This window comes from Pelobates fuscus, chromosome 5 (assembly GCF_036172605.1).
Source record: "Pelobates fuscus isolate aPelFus1 chromosome 5, aPelFus1.pri, whole genome shotgun sequence".
Classification (NCBI taxonomy): domain Eukaryota; kingdom Metazoa; phylum Chordata; class Amphibia; order Anura; family Pelobatidae; genus Pelobates; species Pelobates fuscus.
Genome location: NC_086321.1, coordinates 176,097,211 through 176,115,558, shown reverse-complemented (window position 1 = coordinate 176,115,558; position 18,348 = coordinate 176,097,211). Strand labels below are relative to the sequence as shown.

The 18,348-nt window shown below is 39.8% G+C and overlaps 1 protein-coding gene across 1 annotated transcript in view; it reads left to right on the top strand.

Moving 5' to 3' along the window:
• LOC134611143 (acyl-CoA dehydrogenase family member 11-like) overlaps positions 1 to 18,348 on the top strand; it is a 382,909-nt gene that overhangs the window by 311,884 nt on the left and 52,677 nt on the right. The window contains exon 5 of the mRNA XM_063454742.1: positions 16,149 to 16,248. Within this exon, the coding sequence (XP_063310812.1) occupies positions 16,149 to 16,248 (100 nt within the window). The remainder of the gene's footprint in view (positions 1 to 16,148; positions 16,249 to 18,348) is intronic.

Here is an 18,348-nt window from a genome sequence, read left to right as displayed (position 1 = left end):
AGAATATAAAAGTTTAGATGGGGTCCATAGTTGAGTTACCAAGCTGGTGCATGGTTTACATGATAATACTTATAGGAAAAGATCTTAATATGTATGGCCTGATTGGATGACAAGGTAAGTAAAAATAATAAAAACCTATGATTTTATAATATGATTCTACAAATACAATTTTGTATAACAGAGCCACATAAATTGTAATGACCATGGTGTGAAAGGGGATGACTATGGTGTGAAAGGGGAGTTAAAAAAAGAAATGACATGCAGATAAATCAAAGGTTTACAAATGGATATATGCCCTTAATATATATCATCGTGCTAATGAGGAAAGTGCGATTGATGAAAGCAATTCAGTTTCGCAGCAATACTCCACATGATATGGGAGTGAAATAATGTAGACCCAATAATCGCAAAATAGCAATTGCAGTGGCCCTTAGAAATGCAGGGAAAATAGTATAGAATAGCATAAAACATTATTGCACATTTATGGGAGTCTTAAATTGATCAACAAACACAATTACATTTTAAAAAACACTATCAAAAAGGACAGAAATTGCATAACCTATAAAAAACAGAACTACGTTCAACCCGAGCCTCTCACCAATGTTTGGCTGAATGTGACTTTATAAAATGTCCGTTAATACAACTCCCATATGAATACCAGTTTCTTCTTGGTTAAAGGGACACTCTAGTCACTAAAACAACTTTAGCTTAATGAAGCAATTTTGGTGTATAGATCATGCTCCTGTCTCACTGCTAATTTCTCTGCCATTTAGAAGTTCAACTTTGTTTATACAGCTCCAGCCACACCTCCCTGCATATGACTTGCACAGTTTACCTAAACACTTCCTGGAAAGAGACCCCTAATGTTTACACTTTCTTTTTTACAAATTATGTTTACTTTAGAATTTATCTCCTGCTTTGTTGATAGCTTTTGCTAGACAAATTAAAGTTCACTTTACAGAGCAGGAGATAAAAAAAAATTAAAAAAAAAAAATTAAAGTAAGTTAAATCTGATTTAAAATGAAACCATCCTGTTTTCATGCAGGCTGTGTCAGTCACAGGCAAGGGAGGTGTGGCTAGGGCTGCATGGACAGGAAGACCATTGACTTAACTTCTAAATGGTATATAATTGAGCAGTGAGTCTTAAAAGGCATGATCTCTACTCAAAAACTGCTTCATTAAGTTAAAGTTGTTTTGGTGACTATAGTGTCCTCTTAATTACAATAGTTGGCTTTTCCACTCCTTTAATCACCTTACCTTTCCGTTGTGTCTAGTCCATCCAAGTTACAGGATACAAGTAACAGAATACAAGTAATTACACAGTATGAATGTGTTCCACAATGTAACATTAACACTTTACTATAAAGTGCAATAGAGCCCAGCTAAAGATGCAAATAGTCCCCACGAGTATATGTGTTCTGTGGTGTAACGCAGACGTGGTAACCTAAGATTTCCTCATTTTAAAGCAGCATGTGCTACAAGGTACAGTCGAAAAGAACTGCATCTAAACATAAAGCCAAGAGACCATACAGTAAAACTTACCTTCTTTTTTTTTTTGACAATTTTTATTGTTTTTCGTGGTTTGGCCCCTGTTGGAGGTGTCGAATATGAGGATCGAACTGGATAAAGAAAGGAAATAGGGTGGGGGGAAAAACATTTATACATTTGTCAAGTACAGTGGTAGAACAGTTTATTCACAACGTTGAAGATCATTCAAGTTTATCTCTCATTGACTCCTCTCTGCTCTCTCTCACCTCTTCTAGCCTTTATAGGCTGGCTATTCTGTCTTATTTTCTCCCATCGGAAGTCCCCCTTCCGTCCTATCTGCTAAGTCTTTTAGTTGTGATGGGGCTGGGGATTGGCGATATGTCATCGATGTGCTGTCAATTATGTTGGGTGGGGAAAAGTATCTGTGATTCGGTTCATATAGGCGCTAGTTCTGCTTCCACTTTTGGAAGTAGTGAGTGTATTGTGCTTGTTCTTTCTTCCTCTACCAGCTAAGGGGATGGTGATTCATGTTAATGCTTCTGGTTTGGTCTCTGTTCTTTGTCAAGCTTGAGCTTGACAAAGATCTCTTGGTAGGTCGAAACATTGCTGTCTGTTTTGTTACAATAAATCTGCCTGCGGCTTTAACACTTTGAGTCCCTCTTTGTGCTATGTAGGCCTTGCGCCAGTTATCAGTGGTGTATTTGGTGTGTAGGTCTCTGTACCACGCTATGGTTTTTGGTTTTTTTTTTTTTGTGGCAAGGCATATTTTTTCTACCAGAGTTAAGGTTGGTAGGTCCCGTGTAGGGGGGGATCAAGGACCCCAGAAGGGACATGTGCTGCAAGTAAGGAAATAGCGCTCTTGGTGGCAGATCATATCTGTCCTGTAGCTCCGGAAATGCCAACATTTTACCTTTGGAGAAAAGGTGGTGTAAGCTTGGGCAGCCCTGGAGCTGCCACACTCTATGGTCAAAGGAGGGGTTGGACATGTGAATGCTCTAGATCGCGGTGGCCAGTGACCAGGGTGCTGTGAAGCATAGGCTTTTACTGGCAAAGCCCCATGTTTTCAAGAGTAAGGCAGTGGTGGGCAATATCTCTGGAGTGGGGGGTCGGAGATGTGGGGGAATCCAGTGCAGGTATCTCAGTCCCTCTTTTCTCATCCAGTGTGATTCTATCCCAATCCATTGTGTCTTTCCTTTTCCCTTTCCCTTTCCCCTTTTCCCCTCCCTTCCCCCCTCCCTTTCCCCCTCCCTTTCCCCCTCCCTTTCCCCCTCCCTTTCCCCCTCCCTTTCCCCCTCCCTTTCCCCCTCCCTTTCCCCCTCCCTTTCCCCCTCCCTTTCCCCCTCCCTTTCCCCCCTTCCCCCCTTTCCCCCTTTTCCCCTTCCCCCCTTTTCCCCTTCCCCCCTTTCCCCCTCCCTTTTCCCCCTCCCTTTTCCCCCTCCCTTTTCCCCCTCCCTTTTCCCCCTCCCTTTTCCCCCTCCCTTTTCCCCCTCCCTTTTCCCCCTCCCTTTTCCCCCTCCCTTTTCCCCCTCCCTTTTCCCCCTCCCTTTTCCCCCTCCCTTTTCCCCCTCCCTTTTCCCCCTCCCTTTTCCCCCTCCCTTTTCCCCCTCCCTTTTCCCCCTCCCCAGCATAATCCGTAGCGCTTTACAATATTACCAAAGGGGGAGATTTAACAATAAATGAGACAATTACAAAATTCAACAATAGGTTGAAGAGGGCCCTGCTCAAATGAGCTTACAGTCTATAGGAGGTGGGGCGTAAAACACAATAGGACAGGAGGTAGCAATCAAACAAGGTGGAGTGAAGCAGAGCTGGATGAGAGAATAGAGTGCTGCCTTTTAGGAGAGAGCAGGGGACAGGTATGTGAGGTAGAGGTTACTCTGGGAGGCCATAAGCTTTCCTAAAGAGTTGGGTTTTGAAGCACTTTTTTTTTTTTTTCAATTTGACAGTTTTTTGTTTTTTGTGAGTCACGTAATGTAGGGGGTACTAAAGAAAAAAGGGGGAATGGGAATACGAGCTTGAAGTTGTTAGCATAGTGTGTCCATACAGAAATGACATAGTAGACATGTTTCGTTTAAGCAAAGTAGGCGTTACAGACCTCATTGCAAAAGCTTCAGCATAGGCTGCAGTCAAACTCTGTAGTAACTTTCAGGTAATGGGGGTGGGGGTTTGGGGTAGTGAGGCATGTGTAGCTTGCAGCGCCCAATACAGAGTGGGAAGATAGTACCTTGGGCATTGCTCAAACCTCCATGGTTTCCCCGGGGATGTACGTTTGGAAGGTGTACCTTGTGGCTTAGAGTGGGGGAAAGGTGGCCTGGCGGGGCCCATGGGGCTTGTGACCTGTGGGGCCATTGGGGCCACCGGAGACGGGCTGTTGCCTTTTTAGTGCCAGTTGTGGTCTCATTGTGTTCTCTGTTTGGCTCTGTACTGCCGGTATGAGAAAGATGGCTGCCATTTGGATAGGTGACGGGGGGGGGGGGAGGTAAATTGGAATTCGAACTGGGGTAGTGGTCGTACCAGTTAGTAGGTAAGGTAGCATGGGCCTAAGCCTTCCTGTCGTCTAGGGTGGGGACACCATTCTGTTGTTGGGACTCTGTGCGTCCCACTGTTGCCACGCCTCATACCAATGTTTGGTGTAGGGGCGGATACGTTTGGCCATAAGTTCATAGGATTTGTTGAGTTCAATTGTGGCAATGCTGTGATCTAATGTGGGGGGGGGGGGCTGTTTTCCACTGTCTGCTTATCAGCGTGAGGGCTGCGATGAGGCTTTGGTAGACTAAATATTGTTGGCTTTTTTGGAATTGCTTCGGGAACAGTAGGAGGAGGAATATTTTGGGGCGAAGGGGAAGGTCAATTCCCGTGCAGCTTTTTTTTTTTTCCAATTTGTATTTTTACTTTATTTTTCAAAAGATTTCAAGAGGAGAAAAAAAAACAACAGAACAGAAAAAAAAACAAAACAAAAAACAAACAAGGGGTACAGAAAGAAAAAAAGGGATTGGGGTACAGTCAGTAGTGTTAGATCATTTTAGTCATACACTTATTATACAATATTATGCATTAATCATATTGCCTTTAAGTAATATATATAATATATAAATCCTGTCCACATTTATTACATATACCCTAGTGGATACCAATATGTCCACTCTAAGATTCCCCTCAGGATATGTTAACAACTACTGAGGAAGAGAGAAAGGAAAATAAATAAATAAATAAATAAATAAAAGGAAAAAAAAGTCTCTCCTAGACATTCATATATTTAAACTAGTCTGCCAGTAAGAACTTATATTTGGTTTGGTTGCGTAATATTAAGAAAAGGAATAAATTATGTGTCCTGTTAGTTGTATATATCTTGAATTGTGTTAAAGCTTGACCTAGGCCAATAGTGAAGACTCAATTAACCCCTCATCGGCACTCACGATATGTAGTATGTCTCAACTCCCTTTCATTCCAAGAGATCGATCCACAAGGGGCTAAGCCAAAATTTTAATGGTTATTATTAAATTTCATTAATTTCTACTCAGTTATATTCTGAGTTATGTTCTGGTAATAACTAAAAGAATAGGTTTAATTTCTCACATCCTATTCTAAATATATACCCCATATGTCTGTTAAGCTTATTCGGTTATTATCTTTGTCTATAAGTTTTCCAACAGCTAGCTACTTTTAAACTTAGTTTCCCAATTTTAGTCTGGTTCCACATGGTAAGCTCATAATCTGTAGTCAGGGACATTAATGTTTTGATTTCATCTGTTGTAGGTAAGATTGTAGTTTTCCAATTTCTAGCTATAAGAATTGACACTATAGATAGTAATAAAAAAATTAATTTGCGCATAGATTTAGGGATATGGTCCGGAAAGGCTTTGAGAAGAAGTGTTTTCGGTGTGTGATCTAACTTATATGATGTCACCTCTTGGATCATTGTTTCGACCTCTCTCCATAAATTGTTGACTCTTTCACATGTCCACCATATATGAAGCATAGTTCCTTTATAGGAGTGGCATCTCCAACATGTGTCTTGTACGTCAGAATAAATTGCATGAATGCGGGTAGGTACCATATACCATCTGTATAGGATTTTCCGTGATATTTCAAAGTGTCCTGTGCATGAAGACATTCCCAAATGTGCCGTAAAAATATTGTCCCATTCATCTTCTGATATAATTTCTTGTATATCAGTTTGCCAATCTATCATAAATTTCGGTGTTGCTGTTTCTCTTGGGTTTGTTAGAATGTTATAACAGAGCGATAGTACTTTCCTAGGTGGAGTAAGTGCTATACACATCTCTTCAAATTTTGTAACTATCTTTCGAGTTGTTCGGTGTCCTACATATAAGTTATTCTCAGACAAAAGGGCTTTAATCTGCCAATATGCAAATTTAGATTGTGGAAGAAGTGTAAATTCCGATTGGAGAGTCGAAAAAGGCTTTAACCCCTCTGTCGTGTAAAGTTTAGAGATATGTGTAATTCCTTTTCTATACCATTGTAAGTAAGGAAATGTTTCATTACAGCTATATAAACTTTTTATGGGGGTTGCCAGTGACCATGGGTGCCCTGAACATAAGCTTGCTCTATTATTATCCCAAATTTTAAATAGGATTCTTGTCGAGTGTAATATGTCAGGAGTTACTTTCCGTTTTTGTAGGGGGAGCCATATTAAAGAATAAAGATCCTGGGTTCCACAGCAATGTTCTTCTATTGCCACCCATTGCGGATTATATCTCTGTGGGTTAATAGAAGCTATGTTAGTTAAAATTGCAGCGTGATAGTACATTTTCAAATTCGGAAACCCCATACCCCCGCACTTCACTTGTCTCATTATTAAACCTTTTGGGACTTGGGGATGCTTCCCTCCCCAGCTAAAACATAGCAATATCGCTTGTAAAGATGTAATAAATGTTTGTGGAACCTTAATCTGTAAGGATCTGAATAGGTAAAGTATTTTTGGTAAGATTTGCATCTTAATTGCAGATATTTTACCTATCCATGATAATAATACATTTCCCCAAGCTTTCAATTGGTTTTCGGTATCTTTAAATAATTTTTTATAATTAGCTGAAAATAGGTCTTTTTCTTTTTTTGTAAATCTAATTCCCAAATACAGTAAGTAATCTTCCCTCCAGTCATAATGATAGTCTAATTTAAGTCTATTTTCTTGAGAATTAGGGATATTAAGGCACATTGCTTGCGATTTGCTTATATTGAGCTTATAGTACGAGTTTTGACTATACAACAATAGTTCTTTCTTTAGATTTGGTAAGGAAATATGTGGTTGAGTGATTGTTAACAAAATGTCATCTGCGTAAGCATTAAGTTTATATTCGCTCCGCCCTATTTGCACTCCCTGTATATCTTTGTTTTGCCGTATTGCTGTGAGTAAAGGTTCTAAAGCAAGAACATAAAGCATCGGCGATAAAGGACAGCCCTGGCGTGTTCCATTAGTAATATTGAACGGTTTTGAACAAAATCCTGAGGTCAATACTGTCGCTGTAGGATTACTATAAAGAGTTTCAATGATTGAAAGAAAGGCAGGAGGGAATTTGTATGCGTTTAAGGTTTCACATAAAAAAGTCCAATTCAAACGGTCAAAAGCTTTTTCAGCATCTAAAGATAATACCACGCTTTCCTGCTTAGATGATTTTACAAAATGATAAATGTCTAATACCTTCCGTGTATTATCTGTCCCCTGTCTGCCTGACACAAATCCCACTTGGTCTGTATGAATTAAAGTAGGTAAAATAAACTTTAGTCTTTCCGCATATATTTTTGCATATATTTTAGCGTCTATATTCAATAATGAAATTGGTCTATAATTTTGACAAGCCGTAGAGGGTTTCCCTAATTTCGGGATGGTAATTATTTGTGCCGCTAAAAATTCTGTAGGGAATTTCCCTGCCTTAGTGCCTTCATTAAAAAAATGAGTCAATGGTTCGGCCAGGGATTCCTTAAACAGGGTGTAGTACAGGTCAGAAAAGCCATCAGGTCCTGGTGCTTTCCCTTTAGCCATTCTCTTTATTTGTTCAATTATTTCTTCCTTTGTAATAGGAGCTATAAGCTGTGCCGTTTGCGAATCTTTTAGGGTAGATAGATTTAATTTATCCAAATATTGACCTATTCCTCTATAAGTTGGTTTTGCTAGATTTTTTTGGTCTTTTAGGTTATACAATAGCGCATAAAAAGCTGCAAATTCCTCACAAATCAATTTTGGTTGAATAATTTTTTGTCCTGTCTTAGAGAGTATAAATGGAATTCTAGATTGAGTTTGTTTATCGCGGAGTTTCTGTGCAAGTACTCTGGTAGCTTTATTACCCATAGAGTATGATGTCGCCTTAAGTTTTTTCAAAGCAATGTTGGTTTGTCGTTGGTGAATTTCATCAATATCGTTTTGTATTTGTTGTATACTGTCTTGCAAAAACACAGATGGTCTTGCCTGATTCTGTTTATGGAGATCCTGAAGTTTTTTAAGAAGGTTCAGCCTAGTTGTTTGGTTAGACTTTTTAAGGTATGAAGCTCTGCTGATAAATAGACCTCTTATTACTGGTTTATGTGCCAGCCATAATGTTGTGGGGTTTATATCTCCAGAGTTGTTTGTATCAAAATATTGGCATATTTCTTGTTGAATTTTATCCAAGAATATAGGGTCGTTTAATAACTGGTCATTTAGTCTCCATGGGCTTCTATTTGTGTAGTTGTATTGATCCATTAAGCTAAGTATAACTGGATTGTGATCTGATTCTGTCGATACTCCAATCTCACAGGACTCAACTTGTGTTAAATGTGAGCTGTGCATATAAAAACCATCTATACGTGAATAGGTATTATGGACTAAGGAGTAATGCGTGTATTCTCTAGCATTAGGGTGAAACATTCTCCAGATATCATAAAGTCCATAGCCTGTTAAAGTTTTATTAAGAGTATTACATTCCTTATGTAAGGATGATTTTCTTTTCCTTGAGTGGTTTGCTGTTGAATCCATGTTAGGGTCTAAAACATGATTAAAGTCTCCCATGGTAATCATAGTGCCAGTTTGGAATTCAGCTATTTTATTCATGAGTGAGTGCATAAATTTGTTTTGGTTCACATTAGGAAAATATGCATTCACTATAGTATATGTGGTATTATTTATTGTACAAACTACAATAAGAAATCGACCTTCTGGGTCTATATATGTGGCTATCTGTTCAAAGGTTAATCGATAACTGAATAAGATTGATACCCCTTTAGTTTTCTTAGGGGATGTTGCATGGTATTGAAATGGAAACTTCTTCAAATGTAATATTGGTTTAGAATTGTGTTTAAAGTGAGTCTCTTGTAGACAAATTATGTCTGCTTGTGATTTCCGAATTTCTTTAAGGATCATAAATCTTTTGTGAGGTACGTTAAGTCCTCTGACATTGTGAGAGTAAATTTTCATTTTTCCCTTTTTCCTTCCTTCCCTTCTTTTCCCTTTCCTTTACTCCTAAACCCGTAGGTTATAATGAGGGCCTATAGGATAAAAAGTCTGGAGAGAAGAGAGAAGAGAGAAAAGAGAAAAAAAAAAAAAAAAAGGAAAAAGATAAAAGAAAACAAGAAAGGGAGGAAGAAAAGCCAAAAGCACAAAATAGATAAGGGGAGGGAGACAATTCAGATGTTGGTCTGTACAATGCTGTCTCGGGCCACACAGCACACTATACAGTGCAACCTGAATGTGACTTATGAATGAACTAAGTCTAAACAATAAGGTAGTATTAAATAAGTGTCAGAGTGTACAAATGACACTTCTTGGGTGGGGGGTAATGTGAACGGTAAGAGCTATAATGGCAGCTACACTGAGCCCTTCTATGCTTAGCTGTCCCGAAATTTAGATTATATATCTCCGTAAGTAGTATTTATAGATCTTTATAAATAAGAGCAGTCTCTTAAATAGTAGAGTATCGGGGGGGAAAAATAAATAAATAAATAAATAAATAAAAATAAAAAAAAGTAAATAAAATGAAAAAGATATAAATAAAAATATAAATACAAGAAAAATAAGAATTAAAAATATTCATTCTAGAGTTGCTCCCAAACAAGTGTGTCGATACTCACTGACAGATACTGCGTTACTATATATAAGACCGGCCACTGAATAGTATAATACGGAAATTACTCTTCTACCTTATCGCTAATTCTTAATGATAGGCTTTAAGTTTACGAAATCCTTGCTTTAGGCTTACATTTCGCTTTTAAAATCTATCCGCTTCCTCTATTCTTTAACTTAAAAATGTAAGCCTATGCCTCTTTATTTAAGATATTAACGTGTTAACTAGTAGATTAGTATTGATCAACATTAGTAGTATAAGGTCGCCATAGCTTCCTATTTTTCCATCGACCTTTATCAGTGCAACAACATATTTAGGTAGCACCTCGGCTTACTACCCTATTAGATTCCTCTAGTGTCCTGTATTAACATGTCAGAACCGCATTATTTTATCTTTATAAATTCTAGTAACTATTAATAGGTACACAGATATATTAAATCTGCATTAATGTATTAGCTTATCAATGTTTAGTCTCAGCCCATATTCTTACAAAATTCTTATATTATAATAAAGTTTGGCTTATAAATTTATGCACCTTAGTAAAGCAGTATTTTTAGATTATATAATGCTCTCTAATAGGGTGTAGCGTGTTTCAGGTTATAGTATGTTATAATTACTAATATCGGTCTCATATAGGTAGAGAAAATAAACAGAGTTATATATTTTTTTTAAGTATAGCATCAATAATGTTTAAATCGGGGGAAAAAAAAATAAATAAATATAAAAAAAAAAAAAAAAAAATTTTATAAACACTTTACGCTCATAATTACAATGTTCATAATATATAGTTATTAAGGTAGCCTTAACCTAATAATTCCATCTTTTAACCCATATTCTTGTAAGGTCCTTCCATTATGTGCATAGAGGGGGAAAAAGGGGGAGAGAAAAAAAAAAAGGGGGGGGGGGGAGGGGGGAAGGAGGGGGAAAAGCACCCCCCCCCCCCCCCCCCCAAAAAAAAAATCTTACACCTAATAAGACTAATCAGAGTTATATTTATGAGCCCCATACCAGAGTATTCGATGCGCGTTTTTGGGAGTGAAGTATTACAAAAGGGATTTAAAATCCTGTTTGCAGTCTTAATAACAGCTACCCAAATTACCTCAAGTCTGTCTTTCTTACTTTCACCGCTTCCCCATCCCTTTCTCTTCCCATTATTGAATAATAAGGCCTATGTAAGTGCAGAAATACCAAGTTACCAGGTACAGAGCTAAACTGGTTATACATGTATCTTAACAAGTATTAAGTAATGTCTCTCCAGCCTAAGTTTACACACGTTGATCCCTGCATCTTTATAGTCTTTTATAATCATTTATATAGTCTATTAACTCCTTCACTGGTATGTCTACTTAATATATATAGATTAATCTATTTTATTATCTTTCATTATATTAGCATGTTAATTCATATGGTTAGTGTTAATCCACATGTTCAATCTATTATATTGTCTATTATCAATTTTAGTATACCAGCATGAATTAAATAATATATAAGAAAAATAATAAAAAATAACCGTAATAATAACATAATTAAATCATCTTAGGCTGTATTTATATCTAGGTAGATAATTAATGTTTACTAATATCCTTTGTTATCCCTTACTGCCGCATCTCATTACACATTATTATTATTTTTACTGTTATTCGTGTTTTGTAATGTAAGTTTGCATGTCTACACTTTGAAACAATTAATAGTTAATAATTAATACTATAATGAGTATAATAAGTTATCCAATATAATCAACACAGTTAACTCCATTAAGCCAATAATAACTTCTTGAATGTCACCAGCCTATCCATGTCATTATATTATATTATATTATTGACACTGACATTGTATCATTAATAATAAAGAGAAAAAAAATTAAGTGAGTAACTTGCGGTCTTATAGTTCACTTTTCAGGTATTTCCAGGTATTTCCAGGTGGCTCCTTAGTCCTGGATGGCTTGCCCCCAAAAAAGTGGGAGAAAAAAATAAAATAATAAAAATAAATGAAAAAAAAAAAAAAGATGAATTTCGAGTCTGAATATAGCTTTGAGCCCAAGTTCTTTATGATTCTTATGGTTCTTTTTAGTTCTTTTTAGGTCTGAGTACCCGGCCTTCTTCTCTTAAATTTCTACTAGGATCTTTATCTTTATCTTGCTCTTGGAGCTCATGTAGTAGATGGATCTTCCATTTCTGTAGCAGTTCCTCGCCTTCTGCCGGTGAAGTCAGTGTTATATTCCCCTCTTCTTTAAAAATAATAAGCTTGACTGGATACCCCCAACGGTAAGGTATGTTGTTACGTCTTAGGGATTCTGTGATATCCTTGTAAGTCCGTCTGCGTCTCATGGTCTCTGCTGATAGATCTGAGAACAAAGATATTCCTCTAAATCTTTCCGGCATATCTTTTTTACTTCTGTGCGCTCTTAAGATCTGCTCTTTAATATTAAAAAAGTGAATCCTTATGAGGACATCTCTCGGTGTAGTGGAGGATAAATGTTGTGGTTTTGGTACTCTATGGACCCGATCTAGTAACAGCTTTTCGATTGAAATATCTGGTAATCGAGTTTGAAAGAACTCTGTAATATAAGCTGTTAGACTTTGTGCGCTTACTTCTTCCAGAATTCCTCTTAGCCAAACATTATTCCGCCGTGACCTATCTTCCAAGCTCATAATTTTAAGCTCTTGGGAGGCTATTTTTCCTTCTAGCCGCACAGGGGGGCGGGACCGGATGTTGAGCGGAGTGGCGGCTAGCTAAGCGAGCTTGGGCGGCTCAGGCTCACATGACGACCGGGAAAATTTATGTCCTGTAACCGCGCAGATCTGCCGTAAAAAGTCCGTAGGAGACCCTAAGGATCTGACTTACTGATTCATCAGTCTACCCGATCTGAGTCTACCCGATCATTGGTATCTATCAATCTTCAATCCCCAGTCAATCCCCAGTCGGTCTATCAAGTTTTTCTCGACTCACTCACTCACTCACTCAGTTTGCCCGGTATTACTATGTCGACTATGTCGACTCAGCGAGGCAAGAAACCAGCTGAGATTAGAGATAAGGCAGCTTTTTTTGCGGCTAAACCCACAAAGCAAGCTGAGTATATGCCCCTAGACCACGCTGAGCTCTCAGATACAGAGCAACTAATGGAGCAACCGAATGAAGCTCTGGAGGCTCCACTCACACAGCGGGTATTACAAATTATGCTTGACAGTGCAGTTATCAGAATGCAGTCTACGTTCACAGACGCCATTGCTGAAGTTAAGAAAGATCTGGCAGAGTTAGTTGCCAGAACGCACAATGTGGAGACAGACTTACGGGACGCATGTATTGAGACTGATGACCGTTTTGTGCGCCCGTGCAGCTTTTTATCAGGCATTTCACTGCTTGCCAGTATAGGCTAAGTCGTGGTCATGACCACCATATGTGGAGCATGTCACCCTGGCATCTCCAACACTGATCTGAGGTGGAAGGGTAGCTGTGCTTTAAGGGTGTGGGTACCATGTACCACCTATAGAGAATTTTGTGTGACAGTTCAATGTGTGTCGAGCATAGTGTAATTTGTTTGTGAGCGTGGAATATCTCCTTCCATTAGGGGTCCGACAGGGTTGTCCGGACATCCCTATCCCACGCCCTTTTAAAGGCAAAGGAGTCTAGGTTTGTCGTGGAGTGTTCTGACGCATATGTTAGGGGGAGAAGCTTTTTAGGGGGGTTTTAATTTAAGGCTGTCAGTGCTTTAATAGGTGTGGATTAGTACCTTGAATTGGCTCCTATAGGATCCAGCAAGCCAATGTAAGGACTGACAGAGGAGAGAGGAGTGACAGGGGAAGAAAATCAGTCTAGCTGCAGCATTCATTACAGGCTGTAGCGGGGAAATACGACTTGTGGAAAGACCTAATAGGAGAGCGTTACAATAATCAATGCAAGAGATTATTAGAGCATGGACAAGCTCCTTAGTAGCATCTTGCGTAAGAAAGGGGTGGATGCGGGCTTTGTTTTTAAGGTAGAATCTACAGGATTTGGTAACAGACTGGATGTGAGGCCCGAATCAAGTATAACACCAAGACAGCGCGCATTCAAGGATGGACTGATGTGGGTGCCACTAACTTGAAGGAGGAGGATCAGTATTAGGAGGAGGAAAGACAATAGACATGTGCAATTCGTTTCATTACGAATGTCAATTCGGACGAATTTCGGGCAATTCGGATACTTACGAATGTCTCAATTGCTGAATTGCCGAAGTACTAATATACCTACCCAGTGGAAGAATGAAGAATGTTACACTGTATACAAGTTTAAATAAAAAGTATACAAACATAGCCAGGATTCAGCTATAAGCATTTGCAACACTTACAACAATCAAGTAACATACATTCATATAAAATGTAAGTTACTTAGCCAGTCAATGGAATGACAAGAATGAATAAGTAGATAACTCCTGAGCCCCCACCCATGCCGCACGAGGTCCGCCCGCCCCTTATTCTAATTTAGGGCCCCACCCACCGCTCAGGGGTGGGGACCAGGGTGGAGGACAATAGGTCCGCCCCCCCTTATTGGTATTTAGGGCCCTCACCCGCCGCTCAGGGGTGGGGGCCAGGGGGTGGACAATAGGTTCCAGAAGTTTTGAAGGAAAAAGGGAGCAGGGATATGGTACGATAGTTAGAAGGGGCGAACGGGTCGAGATTTTTTTTTTAGGACAGGTACTACAGTAGCATGTTTAAGGGCAGCAGGGACAACACTAGAAGAGAGAGAGCCGTTGAAGATGTGTGTTAAGGAAGGCACAAGACAAGAGGAGAGAGATCTGATAAGTTGAGACGGGACAGGATCAAGCAGGCAAGTGGTGGGGCGAGAGAAAAGGAGAAGCGCAGCCACCTCTTGTTCAGTAGCCTGGGAGAAAGTCTGAAGGGTAGGAAAGGCATGATTCGGGTGTAATTGAGAAATAGAGGGGCAAGGTGGTGAAAATTCTTTCCTTAGCTGTTCAATCTTGTCGGTAAAGTAGTATGCAAAGCTATCGGCTGTAAGGTTAGTTTTGGGGATGGCAACAGCAGGGCAAAGAAGGGAGTTAAAGGTATTAAAAAGATGCCTGGGATTGCGGGAGCATGAGCTAATGAGGGAGGAAAAGTATGAATGTTTTGGCAAGGGCTGTGCTGTATGAATGCAACATGAATTTGTAGTGGAGGAAGTCCGACTGGGTGCGTGACTTCCTCCAGCAGCATTCAGCAGTACGGGAGCATCTCTGCAGGTAGCGTGTTGATTTTAGTGTGCCACGGTTGGGGCCGTGTTCTCCTCAAGGTGCATGTTTGGAGCGGGGTTGCAGCGTCCAGGGCAAAGGTGAGGGTAGTGTTATATGAGGAGATAGCCAGTGAGGGACAGGAGAAAGTAGGGATGGCTAGAAGTTGGGAATAAATATTAGCTGATAGCTGCTGGAGGTCAATATAATTCAGATTTCTTCTTAGTTGAGGGGGGTTAGGTTGAGGATAATGGGGTAAGGTGTTATTGATGGCAAATGATCAGAGGTGGTGATCTGAGAGAGGAAATGGAGTGTTGCAGAGATTAGAGAGTGTACATTAATGAGAGAAAATAAGATCAAAGGTATTGCCAGCTACATGGGTGGGGGACTTAGCCCACTGTGGTAGCCCAAGGGAGGAGTTCATTGAAAGTAGGTTTGAGGCTACTGAGGACAAGGGCAGGTTAATGGGATGTTAAAGTCCCCAAGAATTAGGGATGGAATATTAGAGGAGAGGAAGTAGGGAAGCCAAGCAGCAAAGTGTTCAAGAAAGAGGAGAGGGGAGTGTTCAAGGAAGAACTCTGGAAAGCATTCAAAGAACTGGTCATGTAAATAAATAGGAGCATTAAAAGCGTCTTGATTAAATCTTTTTGCCCTCATTTATTTCAGGCTTACCCGATTGTTGGGTTTAGGCACACCTCTACCAACTATGGTTACAAACTCGACATAAAGTACGGCTTAATGTCCCTGACTACAAATGTTAAGGCAGAGCCTGTAGTTGTGGGAGGGGTTTACCAGCCTACTTAAACCCAGACATACCTCTAATCAGGTCCGATACCGACCAGACTCCCCACCCACCACTCCCCTTAGCAATCACTCCCTAGGTGGGCCCTTATTTAATTCAGGCTTACCCGAGCGTTGGTTTAGGCACACCTCTACCAACTATGGTTACAACCTCGACATCAAGTAAGCCTTAATGTTGCCAACTACAAATAAGTATGTATATGTATGTATGTATGTATACATACAGTGTATAACTCCATTTATAAGTCTTATTTATCTTAGGTGGAGGAGTATCTTACCCCTTTCAAACTATCGTGCTGTATTTGAGATGTTTGGTGTTTCTAGGGAGACCCCTTGCGAGGGAGTTGATTCATTTATTGCACAGTTTTTGTGAGTTATCAGAAAAATTAATTTTCTTACACATTTATGGTAATGTCATATTTAACACACACAGCTGTAATTCAGTTTTCAGTTCACTGTGAATTAATTTAAAATGTAAGCTCTGCAGTTATTTTAATTGGTTGATATTTTTTTTCTTCTGCCTACATACTTTTCTAAGCTTGCACTACAGAGTTTTGTAAGAGATTTCCCATTTTTTTTTTTTTTTTTTTTTTTCATAGTCGCCTCATTCAAGTTGTCAAACTCTATCTGTATTTTCCATCCTCTGGTTTCTTCACCTGCCCACTAGCTATGACAGATGGAGCAGCAAAGGTCATAGAGGTAAGCTGGTGTGTATTTCTTATTCTCTCACAATGGTATTGGTTACCATGTAGTCAATGGTGTATTTTGGAACTGTGCTGCCCCAGGCATGATGGAACTCGGGCACCCCCTAATTTAAATTTGCCCACCTTTTCATGCCAAGGCCACACCTCTTCCTGTTAAAGACTATTACACACTTTGACTGACAAACACTCTCAGATACAATGGCATACACATACACGCAATGATTTGACAGTCTGACAGACACACACTGACATACTCCCTGACATACACCCACCCACACTCAGACACACATTCACTCACAGAAACACACACACTGTGAGACATACACACACACACACTCACTGACAGACAAACTAACAGATATACACACACACACAGACTCACTGACAGACAGATACACACACACATTTCCCCCTAACACTCAGATTACTGTTATTTTTTTTTTATTTAAATCCACTCCACCTTCCTACCTTTGGGAGAGCTGGGAGGATTTTTCACCTAGGCAATGAGGGAGCTGTGTGATATTCTTGCTCAGCTCCCTTGTGCGCCGCAGAGTGATACCAAGAGCCGGAGTGACTTCATATTCCGGCTCCCGGCATCATTGCGGACGGGAGCTCAGCAGGGAGAGCTAACTAATCAGTAATCAGCGCTCCCTCGCCGCCCGCCTGGAACTCAACTGGGTGCCTGCCCCGGGGGTGCCCCAAAGGTGGCCAGCCGGCCTGCTCTTGGGCCCCGCTTAAAATGAGGCTAACAAGGCAAATTAGGCAAAAAACGTTACGCCCTGGAAAGTGCCGCCCAAGGCAAATGCCTTGTTAGTCTCATGGTAAATACATTGCTGCATGTAGTTGATTCTTTGACATCCATTAATCTAAATGAACCATTTATAAAGCAGACAAAATATCACAATATTACGGATCATTAGAATATGTAAGCTTGTCTGTATTTTCACTGGCTCTAGTTAAATCTTGAATAAATAATTAAGAGTAGTCAGGAGTTTGAGTAATATGAAACTAGTGGAGGATTGTCCATAGAGGCATCAGAATCTGTTTTTATAATAAATCCATTCCCCCCCCCTTCCCCTCTAGAAGCTGCTGTTAGAAATTAAACAGGACCAGATTAACATGGGGGCTTTGCTGTAGACCCAATTCATCTTATATTTTTAATTTGTGGTCTGCTGTGGCCTCAGATGCTGGGTGCTATATACTTAGAACTTGTGGCCTCTGAAGCACAGGTCTCTTACTTGGCCTGGCTGAGCATCATGGGAAACATTGTCCTTTGTATCAACTAAGCTGTGTTTGATCAGTTCCCTAAACTAGTAATTGGAGATGGGCCAAGATGTTCCCTGGGCCCATTGCACATAGGAGTAGAATACCTCCTCTCCAAGATCACTGCATACATGCACTCTGTGCCTTATAATCCATAGGATGGATTCCCTATGCTTTAAGAACCACCGGGCATGCTGAGACCACTGATATTTCTTGCTTGCCAGAAAATGTGCCTTCTTGTGAAGAATGTTTATATGATGTAAATGTATAGTTTAATGCATGTGATTTATTGTTCTATATATGGCTGCAAAGTCATATTCCAGACGTATGTAGCATGCTTCTATGAGAGACCAGACACAGAAATTAAAATTTAGCATTTTGACCCATCATAATTTTCAGGGTTATAAAACCTCTTACCCAGCAATGTAACAAAGCATATTAAAGGACCTTTTTTTTTTTTTGCCCTATTGGGTACTATAAACTTTGTCCACCCCAAGGGCGTTCGGGCGGCCATGACTCGGAGACGCCGACGGAGCAGAAAGGAAGTGAAGGAACCCCTGTCCCTTTATCAATTTTTAAGGGACAGGGGACCCAAAATGTCAGTATGGATGCTCTGCAAATAAATTTGGGCTACACTAATGGGTCCCTGTAATTAAGTTGCACTTTGTGGATGACTATTATAGTCACTTCTCATAGCAGTGCCAGTCTCGGTAACACCAACCTACATTGTCCTCAGGCTGACTTCACAGAGTAGTAGCAGATGATGGAATGGGAGTTATCTATTTTTAGATATAATTAGAGGGTGTAAAATACAGAACCCTATTGCATTTCT